The sequence below is a fragment of the Morone saxatilis genome, unplaced genomic scaffold (assembly GCF_004916995.1).
Source record: "Morone saxatilis isolate NCDOM2014 unplaced genomic scaffold, NCSU_SB_2.0 Contig2, whole genome shotgun sequence".
In the NCBI taxonomy this organism is placed as follows: domain Eukaryota; kingdom Metazoa; phylum Chordata; class Actinopteri; family Moronidae; genus Morone; species Morone saxatilis.
Genome location: NW_023339762.1, coordinates 17,229,522 through 17,249,678, shown reverse-complemented (window position 1 = coordinate 17,249,678; position 20,157 = coordinate 17,229,522). Strand labels below are relative to the sequence as shown.

General features: G+C 41.8%; 1 protein-coding gene across 1 annotated transcript in view; it reads left to right on the top strand.

Moving 5' to 3' along the window:
* mctp2a (multiple C2 domains, transmembrane 2a) overlaps positions 1-19,948 on the top strand; it is a 31,275-nt gene extending 11,327 nt beyond the window's left edge. The window contains exons 18-23 of the mRNA XM_035665868.1: positions 9,295-9,414; positions 10,521-10,562; positions 15,245-15,354; positions 15,457-15,566; positions 16,822-16,919; positions 19,069-19,948. Of these exons, the coding sequence (XP_035521761.1) occupies positions 9,295-9,414; positions 10,521-10,562; positions 15,245-15,354; positions 15,457-15,566; positions 16,822-16,919; positions 19,069-19,128 (540 nt within the window). The 3' untranslated portion in view covers positions 19,129-19,948. The remainder of the gene's footprint in view (positions 1-9,294; positions 9,415-10,520; positions 10,563-15,244; positions 15,355-15,456; positions 15,567-16,821; positions 16,920-19,068) is intronic.
* The last annotated feature ends 209 nt before the right edge of the window (positions 19,949-20,157 follow it).

Here is a 20,157-nt window from a genome sequence, read left to right as displayed (position 1 = left end):
GTGTACACTTGCCATGAAAGCCCTGCCAGCGCCATGTCAGGGTGAGGAAGCGGTCACAGACAGGGTGTGTGAAGAACTCTCCTTTCACCGCCTTTCTTCTGTCTGCTCTGTCTCAGAATGACATGCAATTCATACCTGGTGTATTCTATAAGCCCTTCTCACTGATCCTGAGGTGCAAATCCCCCCAGGCAGTGGCCAGGCTCAGTGTATCACAGCCTTTAGAACAGCAAGGCACACAGACAGGCAGGCAGACACACAGACAGGAAGACGGAGAACAATGCAGGCGATTGTATAAGGATAGAGTGGGAGGCAGGGTACTATCTGGGAAAGAAAGTTGAAGCACAGAAAGAGGAAGACAGTTAAGTAAGAGTGTGGTCTACGAAGGAAGATAGCGAGAGACTTGGAGGCAGGGATATGGGCAGGAGAGCAGGAGGATAGGCAGGCTGACAGGTGACAGGTCAGCGGGATGGGGCCATCTTCTTCCACCTATAATTAGATCCTCCGCAGGCGATGGGAGTGTGTGGTGGCACACTCTAATCTTTCATTTCCACCTCTACTCCACCTGCTGTTTAGGAGTCCAGCACACAAATAGAGATCTTAGAATGAAGGGAAAAGACTCACACACTCACTATTTTCATCAAGATCTTCATTGTGACTGTAGTGTAGTGCTTCCCATTCTTATTTTTGTCAGCAGTGAACATGGTAATTCTTTTGACATTGATGTAGCTGCTTTTATTTGAAACAACTGCTCTGTTTTTAGACCCTAACACCAGCACACTGGCTGATATTTTTAAAAGCAGACAGTAACAGAGTAGTCAGAGTACGCCTTTGTCTGTGATGAGGTGTGCTTCAAATAGTCTGTGTGTCGAAGTGTCAAAGGTACATGGTGAGAATTGCCCAACCAGAGTGAATCTGCGACTGTGTATTCATCACCCACTCATCAGCAGACTGAGAGTTCAACAAGTGAAAAGTTCTTGTTTTCAATGATTCATTATATTCTCAACAAGTAACAGTCACAGTGAAACATGCAAATCACATGTTAATATTGCATGTAATTGATAGTAACAGGAAAAAACTCTGAACTTGCGCTACCATCTGACAGTCAGTGAGGGCAACAACAAGGTCTTTACTGACTGTCATTACAAGCCTAGTGGCACGTCACCATCCACACTTGTGCCCCAGCCCACTCCAAGGCTAGCCACTGTACAGCCACTCCTCCTCCTCCAAGTCATCATTTGCAATTAAGTTAGTGTTTGGAGCTGTCTAAAGCAGCATGCCACCGTGTGCCTTAATGAAAGCAGCTCCCACTCCTATCTTTATATCTTTAGGCAGTGGTAATAAGGTAACTGATTCAGACATTGACAGATGGCCTCTGCTTGCCTCTCAGATGTGCATAATTATACCACTAGTGTCTGCTCTTTTCCACAGTGGCAGGCAGTGCAGGGCTTCTCAGGGTATGCCGGTAGGAAACGCTGCAGTGGTGGGTCTAGCTTTAATATACATTACAATACATTATTTATCAAGCAGGCAGACCAGTCCTACCCTTTTACACCATATACATCCTGTAATGCATTACCGCTGCTGTGGTTTCTACTGGGACTGCGGGATGCTCGCGTAGTGCTTTACCAGGAATTCTTAGCCATTATATCACTCAGTCCCACAGGCCAATTTTCTGACCTCCACACAGTATGCAGTCTACATTTGTATCCTGTTTATGTAGATTCATGTATGCATTATAAAGTGGTTGTTGGTGTGTGGTGTGTAAGGTATTCAAATTTTGCATGAGGGATCACCGCTCTAGTTCATGTTAACCAAGTGAAAGGGAATGGGGGAAATATATATATAATATAAAGTTTTTTCTTTCTTTTCTTCTTTGTTCATATCAAGATAACTTTTCCCTCATGAGTGGCTGCACATCCAGGAACATATACATTTAGCATTTACAGATTGATGGTTTATTTGGTTTTAAGCTGCAACTGACTGTTATTGTGTGAGAGGAAACTATGCAATGGAAATAGTTGCTGTATTGTCACTGTTTGCGAGTGCAGGAAGGTTACTTGTTTTGATTGTGCAATCTCATCAGCAGAGTCCATACTGTTTGAAGTCGCCTTGGATTTTCCAGCAATGTGTAGCAGTTTTAAAATAGTCTCTCTAATTAGGTAATGTAAAAAAAGAAAAAAAAAGAAGAAAAAGAAAAAAATCTTTCTCACGCATTAATACAAAGTTCTGGCAAATCCTCATAAACATTTTCATCAGTGAATGGAAATATAAACAAGAAATTTTGATTTTTTTTTTCTCTTCTTGTTTATGCTACAGTAATGAGCCTAGGATCTGCGCTTTTCAAGAGTTTGACAACAGCATGTTCCTTTCTCTGAGAGAGAGAGAATGTGACAGCTAAAATCTTCATAAAATAACGGCCTTTAGATGTGCTTTTCACTAAGACTGAGCGAGATGAATGTGCTATACATCAGCAGTGACTGCAGAGGGGTCACCCAGAGTTCTTTGCTGCACACAAGAACAGGACCTGTAGATGGAGCTACAGCACTGCTTGAAACATGAATGGAGGCGCAGAGGAGATCAGTTACTTTTCCCAACAGGAGCCATTTGTGGGAACAACTTGGAGTGAAATCCTCCATTCTGTGCATTAGACCAAGAGACACAAGTTTCTTCCACAAAAAAAGGGAGAAAAAAAAAGCTAAAAGAGCATGTATTAGTGAGCCAAATTAATCTGCTTCAGAAGTTTAAAGTTGAGAACAATTTTGATTTAGATGAAATGGATGAAAGTTAAAAAAAAAGGATCATTTACACTTGAAAGCTGATTTTGAGCTTTGCTGTCATTAGACCGCTTTAAGTATTTAAGTAGAATTAATATTTTAACATATGAGGTACCTCATCTGTCAGGAGTTAGACTAGAAAGAAACCTGTATACCTTATGTGAGTATTTGAACCGTTTTCTTTTTGACACTGCCAGGTAGTAACCGCTTTAGACATCATTTGACAGCCTGTGAAATGCTGATTGCCTCACATCACACACTGTAAAGATGGCATTTGATGAATGTTTGATGCGGTGCAGCTGTAAACACACTTGGCAGCTGCAACGGGGACTTTTTTTGGGGGCTGATAGAATCATCGTCTCCCCAGATGAGGGCAGGCAGGGTCAGATCTGGCTCCAGAGGTCTCGGGAGACCACCTGTGTAGAGCCACAGCAGTCTGGGCCATTAACCAGAACACCAGCCCGGCCGAGATCAAAGCCATAATCAGAGTTGTCATAATTGTTCTTGTTAACACTGTCCCTGAAAATGAGATGCTTTGTGAGTCTTGGATCTGCCTATTTGTGGTTTACTGCATTGCAGTGTGGCCGAGCTTTTGTGTGAACAGCTAGAGGACTGTGCACGCCTGTGAATTGTCTCCTTGTTTCTGCTTTGCATCTGTTTTGTCTCTGTTGGAAAAAGTTGGAGGCCTTAAAGGAGTGGGTTTCTTTAGTCTCATTGGGGTTACACTCTCCATTTCCATGGCTCTGGGAGTTCTCACAGACTGCGCACTGATGTGTCCAGGAGGGGGAAAAAAATGATGGCAGTGATGGTTTTGAGTCTGAAATCTATTAATTATTAAAGGATAAGCTATGACTACTTGCAAACTGCTCAGCAGTGCCTCCTGATTTAACATTGTATAATTATTTAGCTGCCCTGAATGGCTATGTGTCACTAGACAGCTCTTGAGGTTGGCTGACTGTAACGTGTAACCTTGAAACATGTCCCCTTATTAGTGGCGGATTAATAAGCTTTCTCTGCTAATATTCACTTCATTAGAGATGTGAAATTGATCCACTTTTTATATTTTTTTGGACATGGATTTCAGTTTTTAGAACACATTTTATACAATTTGATCTAACCAAATTCATCATGATTATTTATCAGTTTTGAACTGCATGAAGTAACTTTTAAGTGTCTTCAGATTTCTATCAGCTGACTGAATGTATGTGTTAATTCCTGAGAAGGCACGCTTTATCTCTGCATGTGTTGTACTTGTACTTGTACTGATGTTTTATATTATGCATGTTTTCAGCTTAGATGAAGTATGCTCTGTGTTTAACCCCATTGTGTGTGCCATATCATAATGACTGCCTTTAACATACTTGCCACCTTCGTAGTCACAGAGGACACCTCTCCCCAGGCAGCTGAGGCAGCGACCTATCCGCCCTTGTGCGTGGCTGTTCTGGGGCCGGTCTTGGCCCCGGCGCGTTAACGTGTGTGTGAGCTGAGCTGACAGGGAGAGAGAGTCCATGCCACTCCCTCCCCAGCTCCTCAGGGGAAAAGGCTCGCGTGGCAGATCTGTCACCCAGGAGGTCGTTCAGTGTTAACGCTCCCGACACGGATTAAACACTAGTGGCCAGTGCCGAAGTGCGGGGTCAGTGTAGCCACCACTGACAGGCACCACGGGGCCCCCGCTGACTGCCCCGCTCCAGCCTCATACTGGTGCTACTCTGGCCCTGGCATGTGTCAGACAGTCGGGGAGACAACGGCCAGAGCTGGCCCCGTGAGCAAATGCTAATGCTTTGCCTTGCACGGCTGCTCTTCCTCAGTGCTTTGATAAAGAGCTGCTATCACTATTGCACTGTACTGTGCAGGCATCCTTACATGCTGTGGCATTTGCTTGTCATTTTGGTATGGCTAACATTTTGTTTACAAATTATAACAATTTGTAAACATTAAATTAACTGCGTTTAGACTATAAAACACTATTTTAATGGTTTATTTTTATTTTTTTAATTTACGCAAGAAATATAATTTTTTGTGCCTTGGGTTTATTACTGAAGTGTGTACTAAAGTGTTGCTTTTTTATTAGCTATCATAAAGCAAAATAATAGTAGTACTTGTAAACAAAGTGGAAAACTAACCATTTAACTTGAGTAACTTAAGTTTAGTAAATATAAATGTGGCTATATCTGTATTTGATTTGAAAATTGAATTGTAAATTGCATCACACTCCAAAAATGTGACAACCGATTTCGCCCCACTGAAGAGGGACATGATATACCCAATTTTATTGCTCTCACTTGAATATAGCCTCTCTCTCTCTCTCTCTCTCTCTCTCTCTCTCTCCCCAGTCGATAAGACTTGAGCTGAGCATATGTGAAATATTTATTCAGCGTTAGCTCAGAGCACCATAGCTGCCCACACACTCTACCTACCCCGAAGAGAAATCTTATCTGTGCTTCCTCTGCCTCCGACACCCCCTGAAAGCCTGTCCCCACACTGGCCCAAGCTCAACACAAATTACATGTCTCATTGCTCTGCGTTTACAGCTACTTTAAAGCCTGCCGCTCCTGTCCCCAACATAAGCCCTCAGCCAGACTCTGTTTCAGCCCAGCTGAAATAAAAAAGACCTGCGTGAGCTGAGCTGCTACTTGTGCCTTTGATTCAATATTAATCTCTTTTTTTTTTTTTTGTATTTTAATTGAGGAAGTAATGCAGATTAATTTTACTGCCCTTGATTTCACCCAGAAAAAGAATATCTCTCTCAGAGTAAAGACTATTCAAGAGGCTTTATAGAGGTTCCTATTATTTATTTTAAATGATCATTTTCATTTATTTTCTTAATTTTTCTATATTCCATACTGGCATTTGTCACATGCATGGTTTCAGTCCTTTTTCTGTCTCTCAAACATGGCAAAAAAACATGCACACACACACACAGCCACACACAGCCAGAGACATACATACACAAACCCCGCAGCCTGTAGTCAGCCTTGTTAAACTCTTTCAGTATATGTTCACGTAATCTGGCATCCGTCCACAGCCCCCATGACTGACCCTCATAATGCTGGCTGGCACTCCTCTCGCTTTGTTTAGCTTTCCAAGTGGAGTGCAACTGAAGAGAGTAGTGAAGATACAGCCAAGATTAAATCGCCCGTGTTTTTGGACGGTACATAGTCTTAAAAATAAGGGAATGTTTGAAATCTACCATCTTTAAAAAAAAAAAAAAATGGAAAGGGTACTTTTAGTTAGTTGTTTTTACAGCCAATGATATTGTATGGCCCCTTGTGCTATGATATTACATTAGTTTGGCTCATCAACAGTATGATGTGTTTTATACTGATGTTAGGCCTATATTTATAGCCTGTTGTCTGCTGTAGTGTATAAGGAGAACATTTGGCATCCTCGCTGTCTGGTGGTATGTCTGCCAGTCAGTAGTTTGGGTTGGTAGACTGGGCCACCCCCTCCACTGTTAATCAATTTACAGGATGGTAGAAACTCTTATAGAGGGTGTCTTTGTCCCTTTGTTCCTGCTACCATCTCTTCTCCCTCTCCTGGGAGAGTGTGGGTGGTGGGAGCTGCCATGCTTGCTCAGCTTTAAGTTATTTTATTCACACTTTTAATCGCTGAGTGCTTTATTATTAGGTGCTGGAATCTGCTGGCCAGGGGATCTGCATGAGAAGGCGCAGAATGCATTTAGTGGAATCATATTAATGGCACTATAAAACAAATCTGTCAGGCTGTTCTTAACCCTGCTGGCAGAATTGCTCTGCCCAGGGTTGCCCCCTTCTCAAAGCGCTTACAGGTGGCTAAGGAGAGTGCATCTCCATCATCTACTCCACCGTGTGCTAATAGTTTTATTAATTCATTCTTTTTTTCTCCCTAGGCACCCTGTGCATAATCATACAGACATTTTTCAGCTAAATGGTGTTTGTCAAGGGAGGTTTCCTACATTAGAGACACTCCTCCCAGACATACATACTAACACTTGTTCAATTACAAGTCGTTCGTTATCCAATTCTGCTGTGTGTAAACCTAAATGCTAAGGTATATCATTAATTATCACCTCCCTTGCTTTTGTTTGTTGCTTCGTGTCCTTTCTGGTTAAATAAATTACTGTTTTACCGCTCGTGCAACATATTAGCATTGTCGTGTTGAAAAAGTTCAAGGTTTTACTTGTCACACGTAATTTGTTGACGGATGAATAAATACGCAGTCAGGCCCTTAAGACTGAAATGGAGCCCATCTCTGACAGCAATTAAAATGCGGATTATTTTTTACACAAATTTACACTTAGACCTGAAAGGTTGCACTTTGTCCAATGTGTCCTTTAATCACTCAGCTGCTTGCTAATAAAACATAAACCACTTAGTGGGGAATTAGTTCTGTCTCCATTTCACAGAAACTCTGGAGAATGTGAGGAGACAAGGGGAAGGTATAGTCCTGCCTCTGCTCATTACTGTGGGATATCTGACGGCAAAGTCTCAGTCTGTTCACCTGAGTGAAGGAATCTGAGAGGTTTTCCCAGATGTTTCCCTCCATCGTTTTTATTAGTGTTAAAAAAGCATGTAAATCCTGAACACATGGGCTGACATACCATGAGGGAGGAATTTAGGAGATATCTCTGACAGTTTTGGTTTATACCCTCATTTAAGCACTCAGTTTAGACACAAGGCATTGTATTTCTGTAGGCTTTTATCTTGTCCACTGAGCCAGAACGCGGTGAGCAGAAATTTGCATTAGTGGGCGATTATGAATACCTGTGACAGATTCTCTCTGCCGGCTCCCTGGGTGGAAATGAATTGGCTCCCTCTGTTGACTTGCACAGGAAGACAGAGACCAAGCAATTAGACTTTAGTGGTTAATGTAGCAGCTTTTGCAGGGAGGGCAAGGAGGTTCAACATTCCTGCTGGGCTCGTGTCAGTTTCCAGGCACATTTTCCCCTCTTTTCTTTTTCCTTTTTTATGAGAATACTGGGAATATGACAAGCTACCTGTCCACCAGCCAGCTGAATTCCTCTGGGGTGAGGGGAGCGTCGCTTTAGAATCGCCTCATGGGAACTGAGGTGACAACACATGACGTAGGTTATTCATAACAGAGAGGAGATGTACTGCAGCTACCTCTGCACATCATGCATATTCATTGTTTACCTTTTTTTGTCCCCCACCAGCTACCTAGTTTGTTGCTGTATACGTAATTCTAATGGACCCTTATAAAAAATAACAATAACATATTGTTCGTTTCTTTTTTTCTTGGTCATCCCGCTGTGTTTCTGCATGACGCTCCAACTCCCAGGTTATATTGAGGGATAATAGTGCAGTGGTGAAGCCTAGGGCCGTTGGGCCACCGTGTTGTCTGCATTACTCACGGTTCACGTTTCCCTGGTGGCCGTTTGAACCTAGGCCTGGTGTGGCAGTAGGTACACTGGCCCCCAGAGCAACATGCACGGACTCTGTATGGTTGCTATGACAGGAGCAGTCTGCTGTTTACAGGCCTGCTATTGAGGCCTGAAGGCCTCAGTGCTTCGCATCCTGTCTCAGGCATAACTCGAACATATTGTTCATACTCTAAGCAGCCTCCAGCTCTTTGAGCCTAGACTGCACAGTGCTACCATCGTGTGGGTTCAGCTTAGCAGTTATACACAATGTTTTGAAATAAACTTATTGAAAAAGTAGGATGAATCTAACTGTTGGAAAGTATGCACTCATTAGAGAAAATGTCTTAAAGTATGAGGAAGATTTTAAATTTACATTGTGAAAGTAAAAGTGGACCATATGTTGGGTATATTGGCGCATAATCACACTATAATAGATTTTAAGATTCAACTTGCTGTGGGGGACATTTTTATTTCATCCCTGTCAACCTGCTGGTGTGATCCTCCTCACACATTCCTGATAATTTCAGTTGGAGACAGACTCATTAGGCTGTCACTAAATGGGTTTAAATGCAGCCGTCCAATTAGTGCTCTGCTGTGAAATGCAGTGGGTGTTGTGCAACGTGCTTAGCACCACTCCTTTACAGAATTATGAGGGATTACTCATTCAGTGTGATCCATCTTATTTCTACCAGGGGTCTTGGCTTTTCTCAGTATCATCGCCACGGAGGGGGTAAATGTTGCAAATGCTTCTCCAGTTGCCATATGCGCTTCGTCAGAGAGAGAGCCTCGCTGCCTCCGAATCTAAGAGGATTTGATGTGCTAGTTAAAAGACAACATACCATGCCTATCCATGTCATACTTTCTGTTCTGCAGTAAGGCACTCTGCCAGCACAGTGTTATTGGTGTATATAAATAGGATTTCAAGATATTAAAAGTTGTCCCTGAATGTCTGCTACTTTCAAACCACTAAGAGTAAAATCTGTTGCCATCGGCTGTAAATCTCAGAGGCTTTACAGTCTGTAGTGCTTTTCATGAGATTTAGGATGTGGTTAAATCCATTATATATTTTGTTTGGGGAGCAGGCTTGCTGAGATTTGAAAGCTGGGTCCCTGCTATAGTGTGATGGGCTTTGCGTTATACTGTCATGTCCTGTCTTCTCAGATCTTCCTTGTGACGGTGTGGCACTGGGAGCTCTTCATGCTGCCCCTCTTCCTGCTTCTGCTCATTGGATGGCACTACTTCCAGCTCACTACAGGGAAGGCCAGCTCCAACCAGGACCTAGTGAGTGACAAGGACTCAGAACTCAGTATTCATCCATACACATCTGTAGATGCATGCTGTTACAGTGCAAATTCAATCTATATGGTAACCCAGCTCTGGTCACACCCTGATGGAATAAAATCCTTTGGGCACACATTGGGTAAATTGCAGTTTTACACTAATGTCAGTTAACAACTCCTACACATGAATGTATACTGTATAATACAGGAGCTGTTCTATAAAATGCACCTCGCAGTACAGTCAGTTGTAGCAGCATTCCACATGTTTTATAGCTATTTAAACTAGTTTCTACACTGGCTCCAGAGGCCCAATAAAACACCAAGCAGTAAGAAGCCACTAAAATTAAATCAGTGTAAATGTATGTATAGCCTATAGTCTGTTGATATAGTCTCACCACATCTGTAAATGCAGGACTATAGTTCTCCCCACAACATACCACTATCTCTATCTACTGTTATGGAAATTATGTTTGCCCTACACATGTCTGTGAAGGTTAATGCTGTTCACACTTCTGACTGCCCCCCAATTTCACTGTGTTGTAAGCCTTCTCACCGGCCAGCCAGGGGCCTGGCCTGCTCACACACCCTCCCCAAAGCAACATACCCGGCCCGGTGATTGTGTTTATGGCTGCTGGCAAAGATGCCGTCCCTAGGCAATGTTAAAGCCCAGGCTCACCCTCATATCCAGTGTGGAGACTCTGCCACCCCTCTGTGACCCTCTGGCCGGCAATGACACAGCTCTGTTCCCAGGCAATGTCACAGTGTGCACCACATTGGGGTCAGGGATGACTTGATATAAAGTGATCTAGGCAACAGCATCCAAATTAAATGTGTTTTTTTTTTTCCTCTTTCTGTTTTTCTGTGTGCTTATGTTGTGGAGAAATGAGATTGCTTTGGTGTGACAGTGCTCTTGTGAGGAAGGCCCTCTTTCACCTCTCCTTTTGTGTGAGGTCACCCCTGTGATGCAGTCTCTATGGAAACAAGCCTCTCCCAATAGGGGTGAATGTACTCAAAGAAAATTTCATTACTAGGTGTTTGTTAAAAATGCTCCAGTGCCCACATGTCCCGTTCGTTTGAAATCACCCACTACCCTTTATTTTCTCTTAGGTGAACATGAGCATGGGTGACGACGAAGAGGAAGACGAGAAGGTATTTTATCTTGTCTCTTTATAACATTTTATGGGATAATATGTTTTGATGGAAAGTTATCGCTATGAATATAAAGATATATTTTAAGATTTACTATAAACAATGACCGTTTACTCAGTGTCTTGTAAAAAAAAATATATTTTTCAGACTTTAGAACCCAGAAGTTAGAACCCTGCTAATATTTCTTTCTGAATAACCAAGGTTAAATCAAACAAATAACATTGTCTGCATTGCTTCTGGTGGGTTCAGCAAATAGCTCTTAGAAAATAGAAAATATTTTACCAAAGAGCCATACTGGTTTTTGTCGGTATTTTAGCATAGTCACAATGACAGCTACTTCTCAGAGGCTCTTTTCTAACTAAGAATAGAAATATTTTTCATGCATCCCAAATGAGGGCAACATCTATGAAACAGTTGTAACATGTAGCTCTTTATTCCGTTCCTCTGGGTATTCAGTGTCACTCTACAGATGTACTCCACTGAGATACTGCAGCCCTTTGAAAATCTATAAATCAAATTTAAACAGCACCGTCAATTAGATTTTGCACAGCTAGTGGGAATACAATCACTAGATTTTTTTTTATCCTTATTGTCTAAATGTGGTTGTGATGAGAATGACCTGTTACCACCAGAACAAATGAACAAAGTACAAAACACAGCAGGAAACTTGTACTTTGCCCCAAAGCTTATCAGTCATTTTTACTTGTTCGTTTGAGACATCATAAATGATGATGTTTATTAATATATCTCTCTAGTGTCTCTTGAAAAACAAAACAACAGGAAATCTTTAAGTAGCCTGAAAATTATACTTCCCCACAGCACATAATATTCAATTACACTCATCCCACTGTTTTCTGTAAAGAAGGAAGAGTTAACAGGGATGTGTATTATTGCTTTATGGCAATGAAGTGTGGAGCTAACCCAAAGCCTCCAAGCAATGACCCTTGTGCTGCGTGTCTAGGCCCAGGATTCATATCCATAATGCGCTCAATATATTCTGTTGTGATGACCTGGGGCTACAAAAAAAGCCAGATTCTTTTAAAAACACAGGCACATCCACCAAATCCTGTCTGAAAGGATGGGCTAATTCACAGATGAAACTCGCATGATATGTCTGCACACACAAAGTGGGAAGCCACACTTGCTATCACTGCTAGGAACAGGCAAACTGGTGCCTAAACAAACAACGGCGATACAGAAGATTCAGTGTATTTATGAATATTGAGTCAGGCAGGATTATGTTTATGCACTGAATTTAATATCATTGCTACATAGAATGGTTATTACATTTGTCTTTACCTTAAATCCTCAATATATAATAGAGGAATGTTTACTTTTCTAGTAAAAAAAATAGCAGTGTCTTTAGTTTGGTTTAAGATTCTCTCAATACGTTGCATGTGTTTCTGAACTCAGCCTTCGCCTCTTTAAAGCTTTTTGAAAGGTTTTCCATGAGCTTCCCTAAGCCCTTTCACACTCAGAGGAAATGAAATATCTCCTTTCATTTACTAATTAAGCAGTCACCCATGTTTGTTTTAAGCTGTCAGCTTTAATTTAAAGTGGCTTATTTGAAAGTCTTGTTATGGTCTCGCCGTCACTTGAATGTGATATCTTGCAGTTAGATCAAGCAGTGTAGCTTTACACCTCCTATCAAAGTCTTCTTTAAAAATATTTGGGGTTAAAGAGTGATCAGTGTTAAATTTGATGACTTCAAAGCCTTTGCTTTTTTTCCCCCTAGTTTTTCCTGTAACATGTGAATAAAGGCTTTTCCCTCTGAGAAGGTTATGATTACCACTCAAATATGTTTTTATCCCCCCTTTTCCCCCCTTGAGGAAGGAAATATTTAAACCTCAGACAGAGAAGCAAGAATGTGAAGGCATGACGTTAAAGAGAGACGAAAAGCAAGACAGTGTTACAGCAGGATAATACAGAACAGATTCTCTGCCTGTGAACAAATCTGTCCTCAGGGAAAGAGACAGCTTACAAATTATGTGTGGGCAAAGTGACTTCCCTTTGGCCTTAGGTATCAATTGTGCAGATAGACAATATTTAATCATAACATAAAGAAACAGAGAGGCAAAACAAGTCCATAGATCTCCAATAGAAATGAACAGGGAAGATGAAACAGCCCTTTTATTGCCCCCCGGCTAGCATTGCTGGTCTGGGGTTGACGTGCTCCCAGAGCCTAGCCCAGGGGAGATGGGGGAGGGTGAAGAGGTGGTTATGGGGGTGCTAGACTGGGCTGGGGGGCTACTACATCTCTCACCCGATAGTCCACAGTTACCACTGGGTCTCCTTGAGCACACCAGTCAGACAGACTGCCCATGTCATGATCTGTGGCATGCATGATGAGAGCTACATGAACCCAACAACACATTAAAGCCTCCGAGAGCTTTTCCGTGTTTTATCCAAGCAAATTGTTTGTTAGTTTATTTTAGCTCTATGTGAGATAATTTGCCAGGAACACAGGTGTTTTTCATTTAGATGCAATTCTTATCTTTGTCAAAAAAAAAAAAAAAGTCACTGGAAAAATATTCAGTCTGACAATTCAAATTTGGCACCGTTTATTCTAATTAAAATGATGCTAAATGAGCTTTTTCCAGCCTTTGATAACACCCCACATGTCTGTGAGAGTATGTTTACCTTTGTGCAGGAGATCAAATTGGTTCTCCATTACTGCCCCTTAAAAGGAAGCTTTTACAATTTTACCTGAAATGAGAATATGATTTCACACAGGTTTTCTAATCAGTAGACATTTAGGATTCATTTAGTCCATCCCCAGTTTACCCATCCTTTTCCATTTCAGAAGGAGATCTTTTATTTATTTTTGTTTTCTCTGCACTCGTGTACATGCTGAAAAGAGAAATGAACAAAGATAAAGAATATCATCAAGTGATTAATGTAGGAAGGACTTCAGTTTTGGTCGCTAAGGAGATGGTGGATTTCAAGAATCTCAAAGCACATGAATAATGATGGTCATGAGAGCTTTGCCTCTTGATGCATACTTCAGAGTACATGTATTTGTCTGTTTTTCCTTTTAGAAATGAAAGCCAATATGGTTTCTTCCTTTTTTTCCCCCGCCATAGATATTTCTGGCTGAATTTACCTTGCATGTGTATCCACTGCAGTTAAATAATGCTTCATATCGCTTATTATATTTGAATTCTAAACCATGTAATTGGGTCGCTTAAACAAGTTTAAATTAAAATATGAAAAGGAATGTGAGCCTAACTGATGAGGTTTTACATCGAGTGAATGAATGTCTCTCTGGGTCCATCAGGAGCTCACTGACACGGATTGTAATAGCTTCTAGCAGACTCTAACAGTGGTCCCCGCTTTCAAAATAAACGTAGGATAAAGAGCCCAGTTAACACCTGATGTGGAGTAAAATACATACATTAAGGTTTGCTCAGCCCTTCTAATGCACTGGAGTGGAGTAAGATGATGCACAAACACAAATAGTCCTCTTTCCCCATGATGAGACCATGAGATGTTAATCTCAAAGAAAGCATATTTGTGATAGTTTCTCCTTTTTTGGACAGTGCTGAGCCGCCAGTGTCTGTCCAGATCCGAGCCCAGTGGGGGAGGCTCTGCTAGTGTGGGAATTGCTCTCTTCCTGCGCCTTTCGTGGAGAAGAGTGGGCCTGACAGTGGGGAGTCTCTGTGTGCTGGCAGACAGTGTGTTCCCAGGGGCTGCCTCATGAAGCTCTGATAAAGGCATTCTGTCTGGACCCTGTCAATGCACACAGGCTGCGGCTGTGGCTGACTTGTAACATAAACATATAGACATCCTCAAGCCTCCTGTTAGGGTCCATCAGTGTGCCCTCCCCCAGCACTCTCATTCCCCTTCTCCCTCTCACTCTTCCCCTCCCCGCCCTCTGTCATCATTCCTGTCATTATTTCCTCCTTTTGATGTGAGGCTTCTCAGCCCTCTTTAGCTTGTGTTACTTGTGTTATCTCTAGTCACTCCTCTGTCTCTGGAAGGCTTCACGCTCGTTGTTATTTCCAGCCTTGATGTGATCACATTTATTTCATTTTGAGACAAGCCCTCCAACCCCCCCTCACATGTTGACTTATTGCTTTGCCAGAGTCATTATTATATCAGTGCATTAAAAGCAAATAATACTTTATGTGCTGTGTTAGTTGTGACAAGAATGATACGAGTGAAAGAGTGAACATCCACCTGGTGTCCTAAGCGGGGTGAAGTGTTTTCTCTTGAAGAGAAAGTGTTAGGATAGGTTAGTGAGCCTGGCGTGACAGATTTGTAAAAACATGTTCAAACTTGTCCTGTGCAGGCGACTGGAATGGAATCTTTCCTAAGTTGTGAGGCCCCTGCACTTCTTGTCTAGGTCGTCTAGTCTGCCTGATTGCGGATGGCCATTTTGTGTACTTTTCATCTACCAGAGAGTCTTGATTGTGCTGCACTTGTGCAACAGCTCTATTGTATGTGGTGGACAAAAGCTGAAATCTCTCAGCCATCCACATAACAGCTTCTGAGCACTGAGTCTGTCTCATCTTAAAAAACATAGTCTGAAGATGTACAGTGTTTGCTCATTACGGGCTATTCAATAGATAAATCACACATAATAGCACAGCAGAGATAAACTGGTCTTTGTCTACCCTGCCCAACAATTGACATACAGTGTACCTCATCAGTGTTTGTGTGTTTTTTTGTTTCTTTTTTAGGAATCTGGAAAAAAGGGTTTGATGGATAAGATACATATGGTGCAGGAAGTAGTACTGGTCGTTCAGAACGTTTTGGAAGAAATTGCAAACATCGGAGAGCGAATCAAGAAGTAATTTGATCACTTTATATTTGTCTTACAAAGGGTTTCTATTTGAAATGAATCATTTTGTATAGAACTTCATATTAATCTGACACAATTATTATTTTCCAGCATATTCAACTGGTCTGTCCCATTCTTGTCCTGCCTGTCCTGCTTGGTGCTGTTTGTGGCAACAACGCTATTATATCTGATCCCACTGCGATACATTGTGCTGATATGGGGTAAGTTCAACATCTACAAAATCACAATTTAATTTATAAAATTGTAAATGAACAAAAAACAAAACATGTTAGTATAACTAATAGTGTATTGGGTGAATTCCAGAAGCTAACAAACTCCCACTATCTGCTTGTTGCTAGATCCTTCATTACTATGACCAAAACATCCTAACAAATTGTATAACAATCAACACCCATGCCACTGTTGCAAAACAAAACTCTTAAAAAGAGCCAGTTCCTAGCAGTGATTAAATCTTCCTAACTGGAAATCCATGATTTAACGAAGTACAGTAATGTAAGAACTCTGCCATCCCTACACCTCTGCAGATGCACAGAGATCAGACAGCTGCAGTGGTTTGCTCTGCTCAGTGTGGGCTGATGTAGCAGAGCCCAGCAGAGGCGAGGCCTAGGGTTTGTGTGAAAACAAAGCAGAGGTAGAGTAGAAAGCTGTATATAATACATGATGTCCTTGGGCAGTCTGTAGGCTCCTGGTCTAGCCTCTCATTATCTGCTGTAGTCATACAGAATAGACAGTCATCTCAGTGGTCAGGGAGATATGCTGCCCTTAACAGGCTCTCCTCCTCCAGCTGTAAGCCCACAACCACTGTACTTCCACACTGCCTTCAACACAATCAATACCAAAAAACCATCATATCAAACAAAAACACACAGTCTGAGACACTCCTCTGCCTCCCCAGTTAACCCCCATCTCTGTGGTTGCAAGGCAAGCCTTTCAAGTTGCTTGCAAATATTTAAGTCCTTAGGTTCTTTGTCTGCATGTTGAGGTACAAGCAGTACCAAGCTGTGAATATAATTGTCCCATTACCAGACCCCAGAGATATTTTTTCTCTGTGGTATGCAGCCATGTGCAAAGTAAATATAGATGTGCTAGAAATGATCAGATTGAAGCAAAGAAAAGTGAGGAAAAGTTGTCAAGAATGTGTGTGTGAATGTGCCTGTTTTTTTAGTAGAGTTATCATTATTCATCTGCTTTAATTGACTAAGTGTTGCTTTATCCATACTTGCGTCCACTGTATTGGTCCGGCTTGAATTAAGTTTGACTAAAAGGGATCCATTGAAACATCATCATATAATGCACTTAGTGATACACTTGTGGGAACTCTATACTGTACATAGATATGGTTACACGACTCTTTTTATTATTATTATTATTATTTTTGTTTACACTAGAAAACTGTGTAAAAATATGCTCGTCGGTATGACACCTTTATTTATTAATGTGTTCTTGTTTTCACAGGCGTTAACAAATTTACCAAGAAGCTTCGCAACCCATATACTATTGACAATAATGAAATACTGGATTTCCTCAAGAGGGTGCCTTCTGATGTTCAAAAGGTAAGGGTCCAATTTTACATACAGATAGGGAGGGAATTCCCTGAAGATGTCTGCATTATTTGCTGTACCAGAATTCCCAAGTGTTGCAGAAATATATCCTCTGGCTTTGTTTGATTATTAATGGACTCTCGCCTTTAAAGCAGCCCTGGCCCAATTATTCCTCAGTGCAGCACCATGTAGTCGCCGTAGTGCCTGACTGAGGAGATGCTCAGATCTGTCCTCAGCCATATTGCTGCAGCCTCGTTCCGTTATTAGCAATTTTGTCTGTCTGATTGAAGCACTGTGACATTAAAGCTGGGATTGGCCGAGGGCCGGCAGAGGGCTCCTGACGTCTCTGGCTGTTGTGTCAGCACAGAAACTCTGATGTGGCCTCAGTCACTTCAGGGTGGTGGAGTCATTTAATGTAGTCGTGAGCCCCAATCGTCTTGCTGGGTGCCATATGTGATTACATATTAGCCATGGCTGATATGTCATTTACATTAACATCACAGGGCTGAGGAGAGCTGTCAGGGTGTTGTAAGTGGTGCGGGGTGCTCGCCGTTCTCTGACTGAGAATTTTGCTCGGCCAGGAAATGAAGTGCCACACAGTGCCTTCATCTCCCAGGTAACTCGCCAGACGGAATTCAGTGAGAAATCCTGACAGTCTGGATCTGGAAAGACACTCTCACCCCAGTCTGTTTTTCTGCTGCACCCTTGATGTCCTCCTGCAGCAAGCCATTCCTGACTTCTCTGTGATGTTGGAGGGAGCCTGTGTTGTTTGAGATTTGGCTGACTGAGTTGGCAAAACAAGGTGGTGAATACATTTTTGATTCAGAATCCTTTGTATGTCTTCTTCCCCATTGGGATACAATGTTTGAGCTTTGAAAATGACTCACTTTCTAATCCCATGGAAACAATACTTTTTAGCCTGGTTTAAAAGAGAAACTACATCTTGAAAATAGCTCCAATCATAAAAAACAAAACACCCTTAAGATTCATCATAAGTACGTTTCATTATGTACAGGGAAAAATAACCTTAACATCATATACACAGGAGACCCAAAACAATAGACCACATATTTTGTTTTTGTTGACTTAGAACTTCAATCCTCAGATAGGTGTGGACACAAAAACACCACAAAGGCTGAAAATTGACTCCTGTCTTTCTTGCAAATGTGACTTGGCAATTAGTGCCTGTGCACATCTACAAAGTCTGCCTCAAACGGGGACTTCTGACAACACTGTCTGTCCTGAAATAAGAAGCATCTGTCAGTTCTGAGGACAGTTTCATGTTCTGATGCAGGAGGCAGTCACTTTGTTCCCACATTCCATCTCCCATTCTAATAATGGAGACCAGCTAATTAGCATAGAGTTCTTACCTTTATTCAACAGATTCACCGTATTGTTTGAGCTTAGCAAGCATGCTTCAAAAGCAAGTTTTCAAATTCCAGCTCTTCTTCCTTTCAGTTTACCCTATGATCAGTCCTCTTTAGATTATGATGGCAGTTTTGGGGAGAAAAAAAAATGGACAATTGAATCTAAGTTTTTGAATGTCAAAGAGAACACGATTCTACAATTTAAATTAATTTTGTAAATCCATTTGTAGATCAAAGAAATACTGGATATTGAAATCTATCTTGAGCTTAATTCTACATATGTAACTAGCAAAAAAAACCCAAGGCTGTAAGTTGCAAATGTCACATTTAAAGTATTGTTTTTCACTGACGAAATCAAAGTCACACCAAGGGTCTGTAAAGCTGTGAAGAAAGTTACACGTCAACCGATGTTTGGTAACTTAAACAGCACTCATGTTATACTATTCTCAGGCTTTAACAAAGTTTTCTTTAGGGGACATAACTTACACTGAGTGATTATGCAGTTTGCAACTCCCTCACTGGCCTGGCAGGTCATCTTAACAGTTGATGTCTGTTTCTAATATTGTGATGGTGGTGCAGAATGAGGGGGGCGTACACTGGTAGGGAACCCTTGACTCTTCAAATCCTTCCTCCCTGTGATTAATCCCCTCTGCTCCTGTGTTTAAAAAATGATTCATTACAGGCAAGCCCGCCTCGCTTTCCCCTGCACCAGCTCTCCTCAGGGGAGCCATTACCGTGCGCTCCACTGAGCTCGGATTACCTGCCTCTGACCAAACTCCTGTTTGTTTTTACAGGTGCAGTACAGCGCTCTGAGAGCGCCCACCAGCCAGAGCCAGCCGCGGAAGAAAAGGTAAGCTCTGCGGACACACTGGATGAAAGGCTGGTCTCTTTTTGAATACGGTACGACGCAGTCCACCTGACAACAATGCTCCAGTGCCAGCAGAGCCCATGACCCTGTGCACCCCACCATACCACCCTAACTCTGCCCCCTGCTGCTGAGGGGCAGCCAGCCGCTCTCTGGCTTGTGTGTTTGCCACCCCCCTGACAGAGGCTGTGAACTGCAGCGGCTAGGAGGGCAGCACATGGTGCTGTCAATCACAAGCCTGGAGGTAAAGAAAAGAGAGCGCTGCAAGGCTCAGCCTTCATCTTTGGATATAATTTAGAAAAGGAATGAAAAGCGTCGGGTTTGGCTTACCTTAGACCTCCACTGTTATGCTTTGCTTTTGACTTTGGTGAAACTGAGAAATTTGCCTTAAGGTGAAGTTAATACAAGCTTAAGTTTATGGAAAACAAACCATGGCAATGTTTTTTCTTTATCCTTGTGTTAATATAATTAAAGGTCAAAAGGTCAAATATATTGCAATACGTTTTTAAATATTAATTGAAATAATCTGTTTTATCGCACATCTAAAATATTAAGACAGATTAATGACTGTAACTTTTCTTTTTGTGGCAAGGATTTACTGTATATAATATAATGCTGTCAGCTTTCTCATCTTTTATCCTACCAACACATATATATATTTATGGATGGTATGTGTATTATTTCCAACCCACTTCATTTTTTTAGGTAAAGTGTCTATGTAGCTGTATGTTAGACTGATTATTTGAGAGTTTTATTTTTACCCAGTATCGTGTGTGCATCATCAAATGGAGAATTTGCAAGAATCCTGAATAAAGAATCTTGATCAGTTTGAGCTCTTGTTTTAGCCTGTGTTTTTTCAATAACTGCACTCTAGTGAGGATGGATTACACCACTTCTTTACTTGAATACACAGCAAACACATCTGATTACACAACACAGCCATTGGAACAGAGCTCACACACCGGCCACCGCTGCGCCTTGGTTACCGAGCTCACATCAAAGCTGTGTGGCTCCAGTG